The following is a 22,109-nucleotide window of genomic DNA, read 5'->3' on the forward strand; positions in this document are numbered from 1 at the left end:
AAAGGCCCACCAGTGGATGAGCAGATCTTCAAGAAAACAAAAGAAACTAAATCTTACCAGCTGAGTAGGTTATTTTTTCAGACTAGGAGCTTGTATGCCACAGTGCTTCGGGTAAGTTACAACAGCCATAATGTCTTAAAAATTTAGGCATTGAGCGAAAAGATGATCACAAAAAAGTGTACACATGGATGCCATATGGGCTGTTCATTTGGCGGTTGCCTTTTCATGCTACCTAATGTGTCTTTAGTTAAGCACAAGCTTGTTCAGCCACAAGACCTCTTAAGATAACTTGTTCTTGGGCTAGTTGGTTGATACTTACTGAAGCCATTGTAGCATATTGTAGCCATTGCATTCCAATGGCTTCACCAAATCATCTTGCAGTGAAGGTTCCTTTGCATGGCTCATATGTTTTGCAATAATTCTGCAAAGTTAGGCGATTGTGCATTGAAAGTGGTTGTAATGCTGTCAAATTCTTCTTCACCTTAATCCTTTCAGGCAACCACCAATTACACATAGCTTCGACTAAATATTGCCAAAAAGTGCAAGGTAAGAACCTCTGCTGAAATTTTCGATCATGCAATTTACACTTGTAAAAATGGAATAGCCATGTTGCGTCTTAAGTTCTCCCACAGCAAGTCATGTGTGCAGATGAACCCCAGCTTTCGTAGGCAGGTCATGCATTTTGTAGAAGCAGCTTTTCCTTGCGTCACTGTCTCCAAGCACCTGTAAAGGTATAACGTCATGTTTTCCAGTTTGTGCATGGTTTGAGAAAGCATAGGTGTCAACTACGTGGGGGAAGCGGGGCCAGCGGCCCCACCAGGAAGCTTTGGACCAGCCCCTCCCAACTTCTCCTACTCAGAGATAATTCCTTTTTTGCCACCAGATGTTTCTGGAGTTCTGCAAAACCTTGCAAGGAAGCAGACTTACAGGGATGTGAAAAGGGTCCCCTCAATAAAAAAAAACAGTCGCTTGAACAAAAAGACCAGACATTGTCTCGTCTTTTTCCTACGTCTCGGCATCAGCTAGATCATGTCTCATTCTAGAAAATGCGATTATTTGTGACTGTTATAAGAAATAAATAAAGCGGAGAACTCTGCTGGCCGCATCTGCAATTACTGACCTCTAAACAACGGCCAGCGCCCCCCTGGCACCCCACGAGGGGTGCTGTAGCGACTATTAGCATAATTTACTCTGGACATATTCAAGGTACATCATAAATACATGCTGCTGGCTGACAGCATAGATCGTTAGGCTCACGGCCCGTTAAGAATAGAGACAGACATGCATGATCCTCAAGTTTGTTCATGGGCTACAGCAGAGGCATTTTATCCCTTTCCTTACTGAGTTTTTGGGCAAATACAAAAATACCGATCTTTTTTATTTGCCTAATTAATTCTATGTATCTTGAAACAACCAAAAAAAACTTCAATGGCACTTTATTTGTAAGATACCTGCAAGACATATTTTTATGAATATATGGAGAGAGGATTGACTATACTGCACTCCACAGCAGAGTCTCCGGGTTTCTGTAGTCCTCGGTGCAAAAGATGCCTCTTTGGAATTTCAAAAACAATACTGTGACAAGCGGGGCTCATACTTGTGGCAAGAAATATCAGGTCCCTAAATTGTAGGCTTGCTGCACCACATTTCAATGAATGGAATAGCGCAGACACATCGATACACTGTCATCACCTACGTCCGATGATTCAGAAAATATGCGCGGCTCAGTATCACTGCGGCACTCTTAGAGGAGAACCGAACTTCTTCACTGTCCGAGTTCGACGAAACCTCCGCAAACAAATGTTTTCTTTCCTTTTTCAGGGGTGCAGTCGTTGCCCACGCACGCATGCACAGAGGAGGACCCCATTTTTAAATTGCAGTTGCCAGCATCAAAACGCTTCTCCACCAAAATGCAAGCGTTGAGCACATTAAAAATTTTTTACTGTGCCACGTGCCGAAGCCAAAGAGTACTACGCAGAATTTATCAGAGTAGCTCGACTGCAGCAGCCGCAAACGCTTGTCTCAGTGTGGACAAGCCCAGCTCGTCTACGGTAGGGAAAGGGTTAAAGGGGACACACAACTTGCTCCCACTTCCCCAACCTCCCAGGCATGTACATGGATACACTTCCCCAAGTCATTCTAAATGCTTTTTAAGTCTAATTCTAAGTCTTTCTAATACCCTTGTCAAGCGGGCAAGTTAAGTTAACTTACGGAGAGTGTACTCAGCTTTAAGTGCACTTTCCCAAATCTAAATGTCGCAAGCGGAGTGAACTTGCAGAAGAGTGCACTCCGGTTGAAGTGCATTCACGGAACGCACTTTGCTGGTCGAGTGCGTAGCCTTGCCGCCAGCGGTTTCAACGATACAAAATGTAATGCATAGAAAAAGGACACAGAAGTTCATTCTAGCTGTTGAACAGCTTTTAACAAACAACAGGACTCGCTGATATCCTGTTCTAGCAGGATCAAATGCCACCTCGTCGCATGAGACCATCTTGTTGTGGATTGACTAGGCATTCATCTTAGCCGGCCTCGACTTGTAACACTCCTTTGATACAAATATTTTAGTTTTTTGTTGAGTAAATACAGATTAAGATTGTTTTTATTTATAATACAACTAAAGCAATAGCTTTTTAGGAGGTTTTTTTTACTTTAAGCTACATCTTCAAAAAACATGATTTTAGTCTGTCGCCATTTTTTTAACATGCGAGTGCGCTCTGTTTTCCCATTTGGCAATGCGTAGCCTAACGTGTCACTCAGGGTTCCGGAGTGCACTTAACTTGCCCGCTTGACAGGGGTACAAGTGTTTTCCCCAAGTTCTTTCTAAAGCTACAATATACCATAATCTCTAGAAAGGTTGTATAAAGTGGCCCATCTTCCACTCTGCGATCACACTATCACAATCTCTCTCTCACATTTATTGTTATTTATTTATCTAGAACATACCGCAGTCCGAACATCAAGCAGAGGTGCCATAATACAAAGAAAACTAACAAATTCAAACAACATACAAAAAATAGAAGTGTTAAAAATACGGTCCAGTGGTAGAGCACACTATAGAACTATATGTACAGCTAAAAGTCATGCAACACAGCAAAGCATTATTCACATACATTTTATATGCAATGCGATATTGACAGCCATCATAGTTTGAATCCTGCGGTGACGAATAAAAGGACACATAATTTTCAAAGTGCAGGTTATCCATTTAAAAAAAAAAGGCTTCAGATGGTAAAGCGTTCCATTCATTGATAGTTCAAGGAAGAAACGAGTACATTAAAAGATAAGTGCCCACGAAGTATGGTTCAAGCGTGTGAGCATGTGTATGTCTAGTTTGTCTGGAGTGTCGGTGTCTTATGTATGTTTCAGGACTAATATTTAATTTACGAAAGTAAAAGCAAGTGGACAAACTTTAGTATAGTAATCACACTCTTCGGTACTGTAAGACATGAATGTTGTTAGTGGCCGTGAGCGTTGATGGTGAATCATTCCTCTGGTAAGCATTGAAGATGAAATGAACCGCTTTTCGTTGCACCATCACAAGTTTATTAATGTCTTTCTTTACAAGTGGGTCCCAGAAGGTACTTGCATATTCTTATTTGTTTCGTATCAAAGCATTATAGGCTAATAGTTTTATATCTGATGATATTGTTTTTCGCTTGTGCCACAAGAAACTGAGCTTTTTTGACGCAGATGAGCAGATTTTATTAAGATGGCTGGACCATGTCAGATTTGTAACTGTAACACCTAAATATTTGTGCTCACTGACCTGAACTAAAGGACAGTTGTTAAGGAAATACGTATGGTTAAGAGGACATTTCTTATTGATAAATGCATGAAAACGGATTTGTCATTGTTTAATGTCATAGACCAATCTTCGCACTACACTTAAAAATGGCATGCCACTTAATTTGGAGGTAGTGCTGCTCTTGTGTTGTATTTTAAGAAGTATGCAGCAGGTTGCAAAAAGTCGTATATTTACTTCTGATGTATCTATTGATGTAATGACGTAATTTATATAAACAAAAAAAAAGGACAGATCCCAGAACGCTGCCCTGAGGGACTCCCAATGATATGGGCAGTATGCCGGACATGCAGTTATTCACTTGAACATGCTGTTGTAGATTGTTAATATAACAGCATACACAGTGAATGAGGTTAATGGGAAGGCCTATGCTGTGTAATTTATAAATGAATTTGCTGTGTGTTACAAGGACAAAGGCCTTACTAAAATGTACGTAAATTTGTCTTATCAAGAGACGAAGCAAACTTGTGGATTATTGTGACCAGTTGTGCAGTTGTTGATAATTTTTCTTAAAACCATGTTGGAATGACGACAAAAATCTGCGTTCTTCAAGAAACGAGGTGATATAATCTGTGACTACATGTTCTAAGCGCTTATACGACGTGTAAGTTAAAGATATAGGTATGGCGTTTGCAATGTATTGCCTTTTTTAAACACTGGCACCACACGTGCTGTACGCCAGTCATCAGGAATTACAGAGCTATTGTAAGAAAGTCGGAACACTTGTGTTAAAATATACGCAATGGATTCAGCACACCTATGCAAGAATGCATTTGGGATATTCTCTGGACCAGCAGACGATTTAGTTTTCAGGTTAACCATGTTGTACATAACTCTGTTGCAATCCGGAGCAGAATTCTGACGTGTTTAAACATGTTCCTATGGGTGGGCAGCGCAACCCGGATAAAAGAGGAGAGGAAGTACACGATACGAGCGTATCGTGTACTTCCTTTTGTCTTTCGTCCGGGTTGCGCTGCCCACCCATAGAAACATGTTCAATCACCAACTTGCCCAGCTTGCAGTGTTAAAAATGTGTTTAAAGAGGGTTTCAGCTCAGACACGCAGAAAGGCCAGTTAAAAGGTTAATTTTGGCTACATCTATGGTTACGCGGCTTTATATTGTTTTATATTTCAGGAAAGGCAGGGAATAGTGCACAGAGCTAGAAACACACTCAAAGTGCTGATTAAGACCATCGGCTTGGTCCTTCGGACTGTCTCCTTATTCATTTACCAAGAGCAACAGATGGATCTGCTGCCCCTTCAGCCTTCCCAGCCCGTCCCATACTTTCACCTCCTGTGTGTAAAAATTAATACCGTAAGGAAACCTCTCCCAGCTTGCCCTTCTTGCTTGCCTTCGCGTCCTCCTTCCCTGCGATTTAATTTGTCTGAATGCAATAAGGTTTTCAATATTAGGATATTGACGAAGAATGCCCCATGCTTTGTCTTGTTTCTTTCGCACCTGCCTACAGTCATCGTTCCACCAGGGGACTTGTCTTTTGCACGAGTTCCTGTTTGTCTTTGGGATGCATTCTTCGGCTGTGTCTATTATAAAACCAGTAAAACGAGCTACTGCGTCGTCTATACTAAATTCACTGATAAAATCTTGTGATACATAACTTGATTCTTTAAAATGATCCCAGTCGGCAGATGAAAGTTTCCACTGAGAGCCATTTGGAGGGCATTCGTGTTGCTGTAGCAGGTTCAGCGTTACAGGGAAGTGGTCACTTCCAAAGGGATCTTTCATTAGACTTCATTCTAAATACAGAAAGATGGACACAGAGCCACTTGCTAAATCTGTTGAAGAGCACGAATTATGTTGGACGCTGTAATACATGGGCTCTCTTTTATTAAAGCGGCAAGCACCAGAGGATACAAGAAAGTTTCCTATTAGCTGGCCTCTTGTGTCACAATGTTAGTCTCCCCAAAGAGTGTGATCAGCATTAAAATCTCTGGTGATAATGTATGGTTTCGGGAGCTGGTCAATGAGGCTGTAGATGTCTGTTTTGCTGAGCTGATAGTTGGGCGATATGTAATTAGAACTAATGGCTAGGAAGTTGTTGAAAAGAATTGCTCACACAGCCTTGAAAGGCGTCTGAAGGGCTACATGTTGGCTAGTGACAGACCTGTCATCAATAAGTGCTACCCTACCAGACGAGTCAACAGCGTCATCATGGTCTTTACAAAAAATTGCGTATTGCCGGAGAAAATTCACTTGCCTGGAATTTAAATGTGTCTTCTGGACAGAGAACAGCTTCGGCTGAGATTGAGATAATAATTCAGTTACGTTGTCCAGATTACAGATTAGTCCCCTGGTATTCCAGTGCATTATTTGCATGGCCATTGAAAGTTATAAAAGGTGTGTTCTGTAGGATAAGGAGAAATTCAAATTTATATTCATGTGTCCTTGCTTGGACCCATGATCTTTTGCTTTCCTTTCTTGGCGGGGTCGAGAGAACTGCCCTGCTCTTTTGGCACTTGCGGTTCTGGTGTTGTAACTATTGCCTCCCTGGAAGCTTTGGATGCCAGCCTTTGCAGGCAGCTTGTTCGTGTTTTAGGCCTCGGCTGGTGAGTAGAGACCTTGTGGTCCGATGGCCCAGGTGTTGCCAAGCTCTTTTGCTGGGTAGGTGGAGTGGTTATACCTACTGCCACCGCTGGGCAGTAGGTATAACAGTAGCTATAGGTGGGCAGGCGCCACACCTGAAGGCTCGCTGCGCACAGGCTGGGGAAGTGGCAGAGGCCGATGCAGCACTGCCCCCTGACAAGCCGCATCCACGCAAGCTGCACTGTAAAAAACTGAGCACCTTTTTCTGAATTCTTTGAATGAGATATTTTCTTTGATTTTTAAAGTAATTATTTCGTTCTCTTTGCTTCACATTTCACAGGATCGGGAACATGTCGGGTGGTCTACTTCGCAGTTCACACAGTGGGATGTGCCAGAACTGTTATCGGAGGGGTGACCTTTATCACCACATTTTGTGCAGGTGAGTTGACCTCAGCAGCATTGCGAGCCGTGGCCATACTTCTGGCACTTGAAACACCGTCAAAGGTTAGGAATGTAGGGCCTGACATAGGTTTTAGTATTGCCTGTCTCAAGGGTCTCTGGCAGAACACTAGAGGAAAATGTAATCATCAGATGCTTTGTTGGGATCATCGTAACCAGGCTGATGATGATGATGGTGTTGGGATTTCGTTGTTGTCTCACATGATTTTTATTCTTTTTACCTCAAAGACATTTTGCTCTTGCCAGCCTTCCAATAATTCTGCTTCGGTTTGTTCTAACAAGTTGGAATTGGAGATCATGCCTTGGACTGTGTTCAGGAAGCGATGTGGGGTCACTGTCATTGGGATGTCAGCGAAAGCTGTGAGATTTGCAAGCATTTCATATTGCAGCTTGTCATGAACCTCACAGAGGAGGTCGTCGCTGGCCATCTTGCCAGCTTTACAGCCTGGTCCAATGGTGTCCATTAGGGATTTAGATACAAGGAATGGTGATAGAACTTTTGCTGGTTTTTCAGGTTTACCGCTGCGGATAACGTGGTATTGCGGAAAAGATTTTTTGTGTTGAACGAAGAAGTTCAGAGAAACTTCGGTATGTATGCGCTTTGCAGCGGTACGATCACGTGGCAAAGGGAAAGATGCTCTATGCATGTTATATGTTTTTACTTCAGCAGCAATGGCAGTTATCCACCACAGAGTCCAACAAGGGGACGCTACAAGCTTGACAGAGCAATGACTTGCACATGCCAGCCATGCATCGCTGCTATAACCCCATGCACCACACTCAAGGTTAGATATACCGCTCCAGGTTAACCCAAGCCACCTGGGAGAGACAGAAAAAATGGGAAGAAAGGAGATGACAGGACAGAAAATGTAAGCTGATAGCAAAGCAATGGATTGAGGAGAGGGACAGGAAATGCGACCACCAATTTCCCCTGGGAGGGTCAGTCTGGGGGTGCCGTCTTCGTGAAGCAGAGGCCAAACGAGTGCGTTGCCTCCGCCAAGGGGTCTTAAAGGTCCAAACACCCGGCACTGGATTGAAACAACTGGCATTGAATCCCAGGATCCTCTTTTCCGCGAACACGGCTAAGCCGTGCACAGTTAGACACGGGAGGGTCCAACCCCCATGAGCTCGGGTCCGTGGTGCCGCCACACAACAAATGCCTGCTGATGGAGATGCCCCTGTGGGGCATGTGTGAATACTGGGCCAATTAGCCACCGGAAAGCACACCGACTGCATCGAATATGCGAGTTCAGAGTTCGCACACACACATTCGCGCAGCTTAGAGCTATTCACTCATGTGCCGAACTTGGCAGGCATGCTCGCAGTGGTTGCCAGCTGGTCGACTGCAGACTCGAACACTGCTTCAACGACCGTCAGTCTAACACCATTCAATGATGAGCCACCCGTAGGAACATAGTATCGAAAAGCTTTCTGCAATGGTTTGCACCCCATTATCGCATCGACTGGCGGCAAATCTTCGTCACACATTATGAGGGCATTACCAGTGTGTACACGAATGTGATACGGCGCGCCGCCAACTCTTCTTCCTCTACAAGCTATACATTTGTCACACACAATAAAACCAATTGTTGGCAATCAGCACGTGTCCTGTCTTCTTCCTTTCTCATCCATGTCTTTAGTGCTGTTTTCTTTGATGGATTTACGCCAACGAGCTCACATTCAAACTCTCTTAAGCCGTATAGAAGTAGTGCGCAGAGTTCCCTTTAGCTATAGCTGCTTTCATATAGTATAGACAGACTGTTGCATTGATCAAAGATTAAATAAGCACAAACAATTGCTGACCAGTGCAGTGTCATCTAATCTTTCTATGTACTGTCACCATTGTGAGCCTGGCACAGAATTTGCAGACAGTGCTGTTCTATTCAGACGTGGGTGCCATGTTTAAAACAATGTGATGATTTCATTGCTTGCACTGCATTCGCTGCTACTTCTGTGCATTTCTACTGCCTGTTGGAGATACATATTGCTATGAGATTATTCTGTTACACTGTTTTCACATACCACTACTAAGTAACACATGTATACAACATCTCCTTGCCACCATTTCTACCTCTCTTTACACGCACCATAGCGGAACTGCATTGTGACCTTTTAGCACAGATCTTGGCGCAAGGGAAGAAGCTGATTTGGCACACATTCATAGGTGAAGGAAATAGGCTTTATCCCGAAATCCCTTGTCTGTATACTTTTCCTGGGGGCATACATTGTAAATACTCGAGCAAAAGATAAGGACAGACAAAATAGTCAGGCGAACATAAATACATCTGTGTGAGCTGCAAAAATTTATAGAAAGCTTAAACTGGAGCTGACCTGCTGTCGGAAGCTGCCACGCTTTGGCTCCCAGGTCCATCGGTGCGCAATGATGGCTCGTGCTTCACGCCGCATGCGTTCGTACTGCCAGACAGCTGCACCCAGGAAGGACACCCCACAGCACTGAAAGAAGAACACCTTGGGCTATGATACAGGTGCAATGTAGTAGTGCTACCACTAAACACGGTGAAGGCTACCATGTACAGCGCTCACGGATTGAAATGTGACGGCCGTAGAGCATGGCTGCCAGTACACGCAGCACTGTTTGTGGATGCCTGCGGAAGTAAGGTGTTGCACTGTGGTACACCATGAGGGCAACAGCATCTTTTGGAGTGGTTACTGCTTCTGGTCACCACAGACCCGACTGTTCGGGCGTCATGTTTCACTCTGCGAGTACTGTACTGTGAAATACAAAGTGCACACAATGTGTATTATGCAGTCGATGAATGAAATACAAACAAGTGAATTTTTCAACTAGCCTAGCAAGTCCAATTTGAATGCATTCTTTTGTTTTCCCTTTCACTTCTTTATGTGCTCCTCACGCGACTTCAGCTTGTGTGCCTAATTTTCTGGCCTAGACTACCTAGACTGCCCTTGGTGACATAGCTACATAAAATTGTTCTCCTCAGTTATTAACCATAAGAGATGTTCTACTCATACTTTCCAATTCCTAGTTAACTCGTCCACAATAGTATAGTATATATGGTATATATTAATAGCTGGCATTCACACACAAAATGTGAACCGCAACTAAGACATGTTTTCAGTGACGAAAGCGACTGCTGCTCTTGGAACAGGCGGCCTTCTTAGTGTACCGCACACGCATAAAATGTAAGTGCAGAGACGACTGTGCCATTATATACAACTGTGTGAAAAATTTGTACAGTAAAACCTCGTTAAACCGTACCCGCTTAAACAATAGTACCCGCTTAAACAACTCAAATCCCCGACTCAGCAGCCATTGAACATAATGTGTTTTGTATCCGCATAAACCATACCAGCTTATTGCGTACGTATTGGTTAACACGTAGTGGTTCCACTTTTCGTCGCGCAAACAAGGTGGTGCATCGTCTCCATTGGGCAGCCTGGCAGAACAACAAGCCTCAGAGATTGGAACAACGGCTTCCAAGCGCCCTGTATGTTTGTGCGTGAAGCCACATCAACATCATTTTGGCAGCGTGCCAGAGAGCGTTGTGGCGTCTTGCAAGCGAGGACTCGCGTCATGCCGAAGCTCGGATAAAAAAGACACCGGGTGCTCAGCATAGAAGAAAAATTAGACATTGTTCGTGCTATCGAATGTGACACGAAGAAGTCGGTGCTGGCACGCGACAGGGATCTGCTGTTGACTACGGTGTGTGGCATTTGGAAAGCAAAGAAGTTGCTCGGCAGCGCTGCTGCAACCGTGAAGAGGTGTCAGCTACGAGGTTCGACTTTTCACCATCGTTGCCTCTGTTGTTGACAAAGTGTCGACTAGCGACAGTGATGAGGAAGACACGGAACATGACAGCATGGGCGATTTAGGCCCGACAGTGGCAGAGACTGCGCATTACGTCAGCCTCGTGAATACAATCATCGCGACGAGAACAACACCCCGCAATGAAAAAGGTGCCCCGCCACTTCTGCAGCGCTACTGTGCGCGCACACGGAGAATATGTGACGCCAACGAGGAATCTGCCATGCTAGTGTTTGCCGAGAAGAGGGGGCTGGCTGAAGAGCTGGCTCGCAGCTTCAGTAAGTTTGAGGCCGCTGTCATCGCTGCTAGGCCACGGCGGCATCAAATGAAAATAACACTTTTGTCGTGCAAAGTGAATAAATACTGCATGTTTTTTCCCCTTTCATTGCGCTCTCTCTGAGTTCCGTTTTTGACAGGTAAGTGGGCGATCTCGTGCCATTTCGGTTAAGCAGTACTACCCTTTAGTATGTACTTTTTCCGAGCTCCGGCCAACTAAGGTTTAACGCAGTTTCACTGTATTTATTACTAGGTATGTATACATACTGCATGTGAATATGATAAACACAATATGACCATACAAGTTTTGGAATGGTTATCTGCAAGCACTGAATGTCCTTATGGAGTAGCACTTAGCTACGTTCAATGTGAGGCATGCTCAAATGTTCGTCTCTTTAAATATGCTGAATTCTTTGTGAAAAATCATCATTTTCACAGGCTGAACCTCGCATACTGTATTAAAGGGACACTAAAGGCAAATATGTCAACATGTATTGCTAAAATACCATTCCTGAAACTGTGCAGCACATGCTTCGTGCTAAGAAAAGACTTAGTTTAAGACTTAGTTTGAGGGCCCACATTTCTGTAGTGCTATTTAAATCACTCATCCATGAGCAAGGAGTTATGATATTGCATACAGCATTACTGCCCTTTACTGCCATCGGTGAGTAAAATGGGGCTCAACAGCTGGTGCTACGATTATTATTTTCCTTCTTTTCTTGCATATAGCACCAAAGCATGGCCAGAAACTGAGTGAAGACACGGCCGACAGCATCGAAATTGGATGCGAAATTTTCTGCAGCTGGCGGAAATTTTGCTTGTCGCCCGGAAGTCTGCGCTGCAGCCTGCCATTAATGTGTAACTGCATAACAACAGCAACTAGTATGCCTGCCTCAATCTGAATTTGCTCTTGCTACTTGCTCTCCTTTGTGACAGCAAAAAATAAATGCTAAAATAAGTCTTTGATTTGTCTCATATCATACTGAGTATCCACACTCACACTAAGCATCCCAGATTGCACACGTTTCCACAGTTTCAGAGGTCGTGTACTCGTGAAAGTGTTTTTGATCCCTAGATGTCAGATGGCGCCACATCATTTACCACTGGTGGCATGGAGTGCATTTTTACTGGTGATGACAGCACATTTAAACTAGATCTAATAACCTCTGGTTAAAATGCTGGCCTCACCGCACATTCAAGATTTTTCTTCTGGTGTACGATTGTAATGATTCAGACAACAACAAAATTTGTCACCAATCTTTTTCCTTTCTTGATGCCACACCCATATATATATAGTAGCTGTCCCACAGCGAGACACCACAGTATGACAGGGTCCGTCTATCGCTATGCTTCAATATTGCGTGCATGTGGCTGCCTTTTTATCATGAGCATCGTGAGCCAGGAAATGAAAGCGCAGCAACATGCAATACAAAAATGCCCAAAACATGAGGGTGCAGATGGAGCAGAGTCAAGTGACAGCAACCTTTGACTACCTGCCGCCTTGTTGTCAAGGGTTGCATCAATGAGTTCTTTTATAGCGAAGCTGTGTATGGCTACGGTTCTATGTCATGTTTGTATGTCAACAGTTGAGATACACTTAGGCGAGCATGGGCCGATCCCGGAGATGGTGCAATATTGGGTCAACGCGGGGCAGAGCTGAAGCAGGCTTCAAGCACTGCACCCCTAATAATAACAATAATAATAAATACGTAATGAAATAAACAAATCAAGATGCATCATTTCTAGTTGATGAGTATACTGGAATCATCTGTGAACAGCACATGAACTCACGAGCTGGAGGTGTTGCCATATACGCAAAGGAGAAGATGTATGTACAACCATACACACTTGACTCGCAAGAGGACAATGCCACAGACTGTGGGGATGTCTGTGCCATACAAACGAAAGACGAAACTGTGACATGAACTGTGTGTGTATATCCAGGAACATCCAAGTGTGATACCGAGATGTTCATGAGCATGCACTTTGCATGGGTTAGCCCTGTGACAGTACCCCTGCCATCATCATTAGAGACACAAATGTGGACATTTTAAAGCCAGACAAGAAATGGTTCACTCAGTTTGTGCTAGAAGAGTTTGATTTGAAGTGCCATACCAATCCAAAGTCAGTAATGTACTCAACAATGGTTGTGTATAGATTTAACTTTGGCCAAGGACCTGTCTAAGGTTGTAACCGAACCAATCAGTGCGTATCACAGTAACCACAAAGCTATCTTCACTACTGTTACCAAATGATAAAACGAATACATGTACCCTTGTCTAACCCTCTGTGATGTGCTACAGCTTCACTTGTAATCCACCTTCACGGAGTAGAATGGCTCAATTTTTTTCTAAGAAAAAATTGTTCAAAGAACAATCTGTGACTTGAAAGCATTAAAATTTGTCTTTGTTAGTATGGCATCTTAACTTAACCCTTTGAGCATCCGTTTTTAGAGCACATCTCTTAGGCGCCCGCTCCTGCGGTGAGCGTTGGCTTCACTTGTAACCGAGCGAACGAGCCCAGTGAAAGATGAGAGCGAATGCAGCACGCAGTGAGGGACGAAAAAAGCGGCGAGAGCAAAGAGGCGCGAGAAGAAAAGCGAAGCAGAGGGTGCAGCAGAACCAGGAGGTGGAAAATGGAGGAGGGTGTGGTGAAAGGGTGAGGAGGAAAGCGGAGTGCTGGCAGCAACCAGGCATGCGGCCAGTGCAGAAACAAGTGCTGGCATGGGCTTGCACTATCGCACCTGCAACGCCACCGCTAGAGAATATACTCAGCGCGAGCCATGCTTTCCAGTGTTCACACTTTATTTCTAAACAATGAGTGACGCAAGCAGTGGAAATACTTTGTCTGCCGTTGCTGCTAAATGAGCCTCCGAGCAGAGGCTCGGTACCACTGCTGAGAGGACCCTGTCGTTCAGAATCAAATTATTTGCCCCAGTATATCACGGATTCAAAACACAAACAGCTGCACTCAAAATTCGCATTAGCGAGTATCGTAATCGTCGGTGAAATTTTTTCTCGGATATTATAAAACGAACACAATGGTCTATTTTTGGTTATACAGAAGGGAAAAAACGACATGGAAAATGGCAAATGCACTCTTAGTACGGTCCTCATATCCCTATCTCAAAACATGAATAAAATGCACAGCGGACTCAAAAACCCCATTGTTCTCAGTACTTACTCACAATGTAAGGGTCAAAATTCAACACAATCAAAGTCGCCTCTTCTTTGGAGGACAAGCTATAATTTCCTGATTCTGAGCTTGGCTTGTGCTCGGAGTCAAAGGAGCCGCTACTCCAATCAACAGTCGAAGGTGTGCGCAAGCAGCCATGTCAAAGTGATCATGTGGCCATGCTCAATAAAGGAGAGCTTTCGTTTTTTCAAATTCAGCCAGACAAAGCAGAGAGCAACAAATAAAAGAGATATGACAGAGGGCAGAGCCATCCTGGAGAAACAGCATTCAGTTTGCACTGCAACGCACGAGGCATAGAGGAAGTGCACTCTGGCAAGAAGTGGGAGTGGCAACAGTGCGAAAAAAAGTGGAGAGGATTCGGTCACTCCAAAGACGCAATCACCCTCTCTACATGCCTTGAAGCTCTTCCTAAACTCTGCCGAGTGACCTTCTAAATGCATTGCCCTTCAAGTGGAGCAGTCACTGTGTTTCAGAAACACCTTTCGGCAATTCCAGCAAAGAGGAGTTCCTTGTGGGAATGCCTCTCAGCTCCTGTGCCTCGGAGGATAATTTTTAAAAAAAGTATGACCAAACTGAATACTGCTGATTACCACATTAATACAATGTTTATGCACATTACTTGTTCATTTCAGTGAAAACAAATCAGAAGTCTGCATCACCCTCAGTGAAGAACTTGTAGGAATGGAACAGTGGCACGTAATTTTTCACTGCAGGGCCAGAAATGGTGCAAACTTTTTTTGGAAGAGAAGCAGGGAGCGATGGAAAACGGCACGTGGTTGATACCCACCTACCGTTGAAAAGAGCACGCTCATTGCTCGAAGGGAGGCGTGCCGTAGCGAAAACAGCGGGAGACAAAAAATTTAAAAGAATTCTGTAAACATACGACAGATGGCAGAAGCACGGAAGAGTGGTAGCCTAGCACTATGGCACAAATATCAGAATAGAGAATTGCCACTGTAGCAATGTACAAAGTCCGGGAGACAAAGCTATCCCTCCCATCTGCGAATGCATCTGTTCCGTGCTGCGCAAACCCGCCCACGAAGGGACATGTTTCGAAGCCGCGAAAGAAGACGCCAGATTCAGCTAACCCAGAGAGAGGAGAAAATGTGCTTGTAGAAATACAGAACAGATGGTGGAGTCACCTCGGAGCTCATGTTACTGGGAACATTACAGTGGAGAGAGTGGAGAACATACAGGTACATCAGTGACATAGCGGGGCAGACACATGGAAGGGCACCAGTACATCAGTGACATTGAAAGGGTTAAGCATTGAACTGTGCTGTGTGAATACCATCTCTGCCTTAAGTTGTGATGTTCAATGCAAAAAAGAAAAAGAGAAAAAGATGTAGATGAGAACCGACGAGCAAACTAACATCTCTTTCAAGTGAAAGCAATTAGCAGAGTTAGGATAAGTGCTGATCAGGTTCTAAAAAAAGAAGGGGTTTTATGTGCCAAAACCACGATCTCATTATGAGGCATGTTGTAGCGGGGGACTCAGAAATAATTTGGACCACCTGAGGCTCTTTAACGTGCACTTAAATGGAAGTACACGGGTGTCTTTGCAATTCGCCCCCATCGAAATGCGGCTGCCATGGCCAGGATTCGATCCTATGACCTCGTGTGCTCAGCAGCCCAACAGCTATTCAGGTTCAGGTATATGTCACCACCGACTTGTCACTTACATTTATCATTTTAAACATATAATTTGCTGGCTATATGCTGATAAGACCACAATTAAAATCACAGCTACTTGTGTCACACTGGGAGGACAGTGGTGAAAACAAGAGCCTACAAGCAAGTAGCACCACAGAACATTTTTAGCTAGGAAGCACGACAACATACAGAAAATGGGAACTACAGAAACATGTTACTTCAGTCCTGAAATCAATGGAATGGTAATGGTGGTACAAAGAAAATGGGAACCGACATAAAAAACTACTGGAGTCATGCTAATACGAAAGAAAACATGTGTAGGAATTACCTTCCGGCAGACTTGGAAATGTGCCCTTCAAAGAAACAAACACTTCTTCACTTTTATAGTAAGTCAGACAAAATGTTGCGAAAAAAAAAATGAAATGCTGCAAAAGAAGGTGAGAGGCATACATATATCCTGTTTCTTTTCTGTCTTTTGCTTCGTGCTGAAAGCATAGAAAGCTTGTGTTAACCTAGATAGTCACATATGTACTAATTCAATTTTGATTTCTTTTGTTTTCTGTGCATATCTTTTTTAACTGAATCAATGTTATTTTTTCTAAAAATATTCTTGAATATGCCAGGTGCTGTTCATTGGTTCGTTATTCTGCTACAGTGACTGCTGCAGCCATCAAATATACTGCCTTCCATTTGATAGCTATCAATACTGCAAATATAATATTGTGATAGCAATTATGTACACACTCTAGGCATGTCTGCATCGCCAGCATGGCCGCCATCACCATTCTGTCCCAGTATCGATGGCACAAGCATGGTCACCATCCTATGCTCACGCATTCACGACGTAATCTGTCACGCCCGATATGTCTGCCCACCCTCAAGCACCGTGTGCTTATGTTCGGCAACACATGTACATGCTTATTTGTTGTTTGTACATGGATGCTTTTCTGCACAATAAGGCTACTATTAAAGTGCATAGCCTTGATTTTTTTGCCTGTTTTTGTTGAGTGAAGTCGGACTTTCACCGCTGATGCAAAGGCACCGACGCAAGGGACGCATGAACTCGAGCAACCAATTTGTGAGGCATATTCATTCATCATCATCATCATCATCATCATCATCATCATCATCATCATCATCATCATCATCAGCAGCAGCAGCAGCAGCAGCCTACTTTAAGTGCACTGCAAGATGAAGGCCTCTCCCTGGGATCTCCAATTGCCTGTATCCTGCACCAACCAATTTCAACCTGCACCTGCGAATTTCTTAATTTCATCACCCCACCTAGTCTTCTGCCATCCTTGACTGTGTTTCCCTTCTCTTGGCACCCACTCTGTAACCCTAATGGTCCACCTGTTATTGAACCAACACGTTACGTGGCCTGACCAGCTCCATTTTTTTTCTCCCAATGTCAGTTAGAATACTGGCTATCCCCGTTTGCTCTCTGATCCACACCGTTCTCCTTCCATCTCTTAACGTTACGCCTAACGTTTTTCGTTCCACTGCTCTTTTTGCAGTTCTTAACTAGTTGCTGAGTGCCAAACGATATATCTCTGAGATGCACATGTTGTCTACCCATATTACTGCCACAGATGTGGTGGTTCACTGCTCTTTTCTCAACACAGTCTACAGAATTATGCAACTAAACAAACAGCAAACACTGCCTCAATATACTCACTGCAACAAATACGTACAGTCAATGGCACTGTTCATTTAATAAACCAAATTCTTGAACCATTCAGCTATTCGCTTACACTGACAATCACTGTTGATGGCTTCCGCACAATTATTTTTATTATTGATTTATTATTACTGTATGCTACCACAGCACTACAGACACAAGTGTGCTCAGAGAACGCACATACCCCAATGGTGAATGCAGTGGCCTTGGTGAGCTGAGCCGAGCCAGGAGGAAGTGGGGCCTCCGGAGGCGGCGGTGGGGGCCGCGCTTGCCGCACCCATGGCTGCTTTACACTGCGCCAACTGAACGCATGCAAATGCACCACAACATTTACACAAGAGCATTGCAATAGGACACGGAACAGAACTACAGTAGGTGCTATGAATAACGTTCATCTGGCCTGTTGAAACATGCAGTTACTGTTAACGAGAAAAAGTGGAACGAAGGGGCCCGATTTTCGTTTGTTGTAGCCATATGAAGCCAAGGAAATCATAGGGGAAATCAACTTGCAGTTCTAACTGAAATTTATAAACTACAAAGAAAATGAAAGTGCACCAAAAACCAGATTTGTGAAATCAGTTCTGCAGAAATCTACAAGGTGGAGCTAGTTTTATGAAAAAAAAAAAAAAAATTTTGCCTCTACCCAACCCGCAAAGTTGACAGTCACTTAAGTATCCTTAAGTGATTTGAATGTGGAGGCATGAAAACTGGTCTAAGTTATCACCTTAAATTAAAACTCTACCTTAATCCACCTTGCTCTAATTTGCCCTGACCTTAAACCACCTTAATCCACTTCAATTCACCTTAACTCAATTTTGGGAGTGTGCCAGGCTGTTTTTTTCTTTTTTTTTTTTGAGCGGGCCACAGCATCCGTCCAACGCCATGCCTGTTGACCGTCACATTTCCCAGCACGAGCCACAGCAGGTCCAGCACCGGGAATGCGACATCATCCCTTGATCACATGGGTTTTAGTACCATTGGTTGATAATGCCGGATGCCGGATTTTCCATTTCATGGGGCATATAATGCTTTCGCATTAATACAAACGAAAGCCATACAGGTTTTTCAGTGTTTTGTAGTTGAAGGAACTTTTTTTCTAGCTCAGGGATTCAACAGAGGAGCAAAACCTTTTTTTGGATCAGTTGCTCTGCTATCTGAGGTAACCAGGAGGCTAGCAGATTGCATGGCAAGGTCGAATTGATCGACAAATCGAAGCACAGGGACACGGAATATTGCAAATCAGTTCTGCAGAAGCCTGCAAGTTGGAGGAAGGTTCATGAAACGGAGAACTCGTCATCCAGCCGGCCGACTGTAGCATGAAGCTACAAGTAGGACAAAAATCTACATGGAGACCCAGACGCCCCCATAAGTCAATACTCAGCACCTTAGTTTGCATCTAACGCGGAGAACTGGCTTACCTTAGTTATTGCTCTTACTTCAAGAAGCCTATGTATGCTATATACCAGATCACATCTTCATTGATCATAACTAATTACAAAGAAAATTACTTACAGGCATTGTGAGAGGGTTCCATTGATGAAAGAAAAGGATATTACAAACTACCACACAAAGAGGCACATGAAATGGTTATTTAAACCGAATGTGATAAGATGTACAGGTTGTAGAACACGGTGAATAAACAATAACAACTAAGACTGTAAATCTCTAGTAAGTTGCAAACAAGGTGCACAAAGTAATTAGGAAAACCTAAATCAGTAGTTAGTTGCAACAGAGAATACACATGTTCACAAATATTTTGAGCATTAAGTGTCTTTGCCAGTCAATAAAGCAAATGGGGGTTCATTCACTGTCTTATTTAATCTTTTCTCTGTCTCATCATAGTAGTACTCATAATTCCTATGCATCCATGTACCAATGCACCTAAGTATGCATCTTCCAGAAGTTGCCAAATTAGCATCACAGACCATGGTGCAAATAGAACTTGCATGTAGAAATGGCTTACAGAGACTACAACACAAAACACAATGACCCATCCAAAAGAACACTCGACAGTTTGTTCTTCACATCTCCAGTATGTTCTTGTTGCTCGAACTCACAGTGTTTGACACTGTAAATTCAATTTGACAGAATAAAAGCAACCAAGAACTTTGCAAAAAAAAAGCACATAGAATTATCAAATTGTTTTAGGAGTTCCAGTTGAACTGTACAGTTTAGCCACTAAGATTAGCATTCAAAAGCAGCTGTGTCACATCTATTTGTATTGTCATGTCGATTTATTAACAAACGAAAAATGGACACACAAAAATTTTGCACGAACTTATAACTTAAACTTGAAGCTGTGGAAGGCAGCCAATTGCGATTGAGAAATTCTATCTTAATTAGGCTTGTTCATGATCGTAAACTACACTGTGTGACTGAGGTATTATTCCTTTAGCCCTAAGCTACGCAGCGGGAAGCAGAGATTGTGCACCTCCAATTCAACACCATTGGGGTGGCAGAGTTGGTAATTTACTGTGTGCCTATAACATAATGTATGCTCTGAGTGAAGAGCATCAGCCTGCAGTTTGGTGAAGGACACTGTCAGTAGGAAATACTTGTTTGAGGTCCTCCTTTGCATACAGTATGAAACTGATTTTAGTGCTGCCAGTCTTAAATTGCAGCAACACGACAGTTACTGCTAAGCTGAAACCCGTGCAGCTTGTTGCAATGACGTCTTTACCAACACCATTCCACAAAGATTTGAACTGAGGGCCACATAGACTTCTTTGTTTACAGCAGAATGTACAGCAAAATACACTGTTAAAGGAAACAGCTATTATTTGGCTATTAAATAAAGTTGTATTACAGCATCACAGGACGAAGACTATTTTTTAATGTACAGGTACATCCTATCAGCCGGGCACTTTTTTTTGCGCAAAGTAGGCTTTAGTAATAATAGTTAATTTACGACTAGCTAGGTGTTTCCTTAGGAGTGGATTGCCCTCTATGCCTACAGCAGAAGACATTTGTTAGTCTCGCAGGATGTGACTGCAATATGGAAAAAAAAAGAGAAAATCATCGCTTGGCACCATGTTAAATGTTCTCCTAGGACACTGGTCCAGACGGGTTTCTGCACTCAAGGCCTTAAGGGCTTTGCTGAAGTTTTTAAGGGCTTGTGGATTGTGTGACCGCCTTTGACTGTTGTAGCGCAGAGCATCGCGTTACTGTGTGAATTTTTCTGGTTTTTTTTTTCTCTTCTTTCTCCTTTTATTCCCCTTACCCCTTTCCCCAGCACAGGCTAGCCAGCTGGTTTTGCATTGGCTAACCTTCCTGTCTTTCCTTTCCCTTTTCTCTCTCTCATAACTTTGCTGAGTTGCCAACGAAATTTAAGCTATACTGGAATCGCATTATTGCCATGTTATCACATTAATGCCATGATTTGTCTTGCCAAGCACAGACACTTTCGAGGAAAGTTTATTGATGCCCAGCATGAGATGAAAATTCGGCAGAACTCATCTGATGACTGTCGACGGCAATGGGAATAGCAATCGAGCAACGTAGCGATAGACCATACCCCTGAAGTGATGTTTATTTAAGACGTGTAATGCAAATTCTGAGACTTTCATTGCTTCGGCTGTGTGCCACATACTCCGACATAGTCCCACTTTGCTACGGCACTCGCTTGCCTATAGGCCACCCGTGAACATGGAGGCGTGATGGCAACCGAGTGATGCTGACGTGATAACGAAGGAATGATATCAATTTCATGACAAAGACATATAACAACGACGGCACGACAATGATGAGATGCCGATTCTAAAATTATGACAATGCTGTAACAAAGACATGAAGACACTGAGTTAACGATGACTGTATGATGACAACGGCAAGCGGCTGAAGAAGGTGGAATGATGACAATGGCATGACCAAGATGGCATGACGACATGATTATGACAGAACGACAAACTGCGAATGACAAAAGTAAGGACGTGATCGGATCGACAAATGTGATATGATGACAATAGGATGATGATACTTAAATGAAGATGATGGTGAAAAGACAGTATGACTACGATAGCTCGATGACGACGGCATCAGGAGAGTCAGACGCAACTTATAGCGATGACGATTGAACGACTGCAATGGCATGACAACAGCACGAGGACATCGAGATGTTGACCAGTGTACGATGACAATGCCGCGATGATAACTGTATCACGTCACACACACAATCTAGGCAGTTACACTGACAACAACGGGAAGTTAATGCAAGATCTCTGTGAGCAATGTAACCTCATTATCACGAATACGAGGCCTAAATGTGATGGCCAGATCACATGGGAAGTCGGAAATAGACAATCAACCACTGATTACTGTCTCATGACAGAAGGAAGTTATGATAAATTGGGGGCAATGGTTACTGATGAGGAAGGGTACAATAACATAGGGAGTGACTATAAATGCATCCTTTTGAAAATGGGATGCTCGTATGTAGTTGGGAAAGAGAGCAAAGAGTGAAGAATGGCCAGTCCAAATTGGAACGCTGAACAAATAAATATAGTCACAAGAGTCAAGAAAGAACTTGGCAAATGGCCAAGCAAAGAGTGATCTTCGAAGTGTAATGAGAGAAATAAGGAAAGAGAAGCAACACGTATGTTGGAAAAGAAAAAGGAAACCGAAAAGCTGATGGAACAGGGAGATACGGGAAGCACTCGATGAATCACAGAAGGCATCACGAGAGCATTGGCAGGCAAAAAAAGCACAGTTGCTGAACATT

At 43.4% G+C, this 22,109-nt stretch overlaps 1 protein-coding gene and 1 long non-coding RNA gene across 2 annotated transcripts in view; one reads left to right on the plus strand and one right to left on the minus strand.

Annotated features, from left to right (window-relative positions):
• Positions 1 to 22,109, minus strand: part of rho-7 (rhomboid family intramembrane serine protease rho-7) — a 54,968-nt gene that overhangs the window by 28,081 nt on the left and 4,778 nt on the right. The window contains exons 2-3 of the mRNA XM_050186701.3: positions 17,577 to 17,694; positions 9,135 to 9,257 (exon numbers count right to left, since the gene is read on the minus strand). Coding sequence (XP_050042658.1) covers positions 9,135 to 9,257; positions 17,577 to 17,694 — 241 coding nt within the window. The remainder of the gene's footprint in view (positions 1 to 9,134; positions 9,258 to 17,576; positions 17,695 to 22,109) is intronic.
• On the plus strand, positions 26 to 11,801 carry LOC129387034 (uncharacterized). Its single transcript, XR_008614352.1, has 3 exons — positions 26 to 546; positions 6,685 to 6,783; positions 11,593 to 11,801. It is a non-coding gene; the product is annotated as an uncharacterized lncRNA (long non-coding RNA).

Source organism: Dermacentor andersoni, chromosome 2 (genome assembly GCF_023375885.2).
Source record: "Dermacentor andersoni chromosome 2, qqDerAnde1_hic_scaffold, whole genome shotgun sequence".
In the NCBI taxonomy this organism is placed as follows: Eukaryota; Metazoa; Arthropoda; class Arachnida; order Ixodida; family Ixodidae; genus Dermacentor; species Dermacentor andersoni.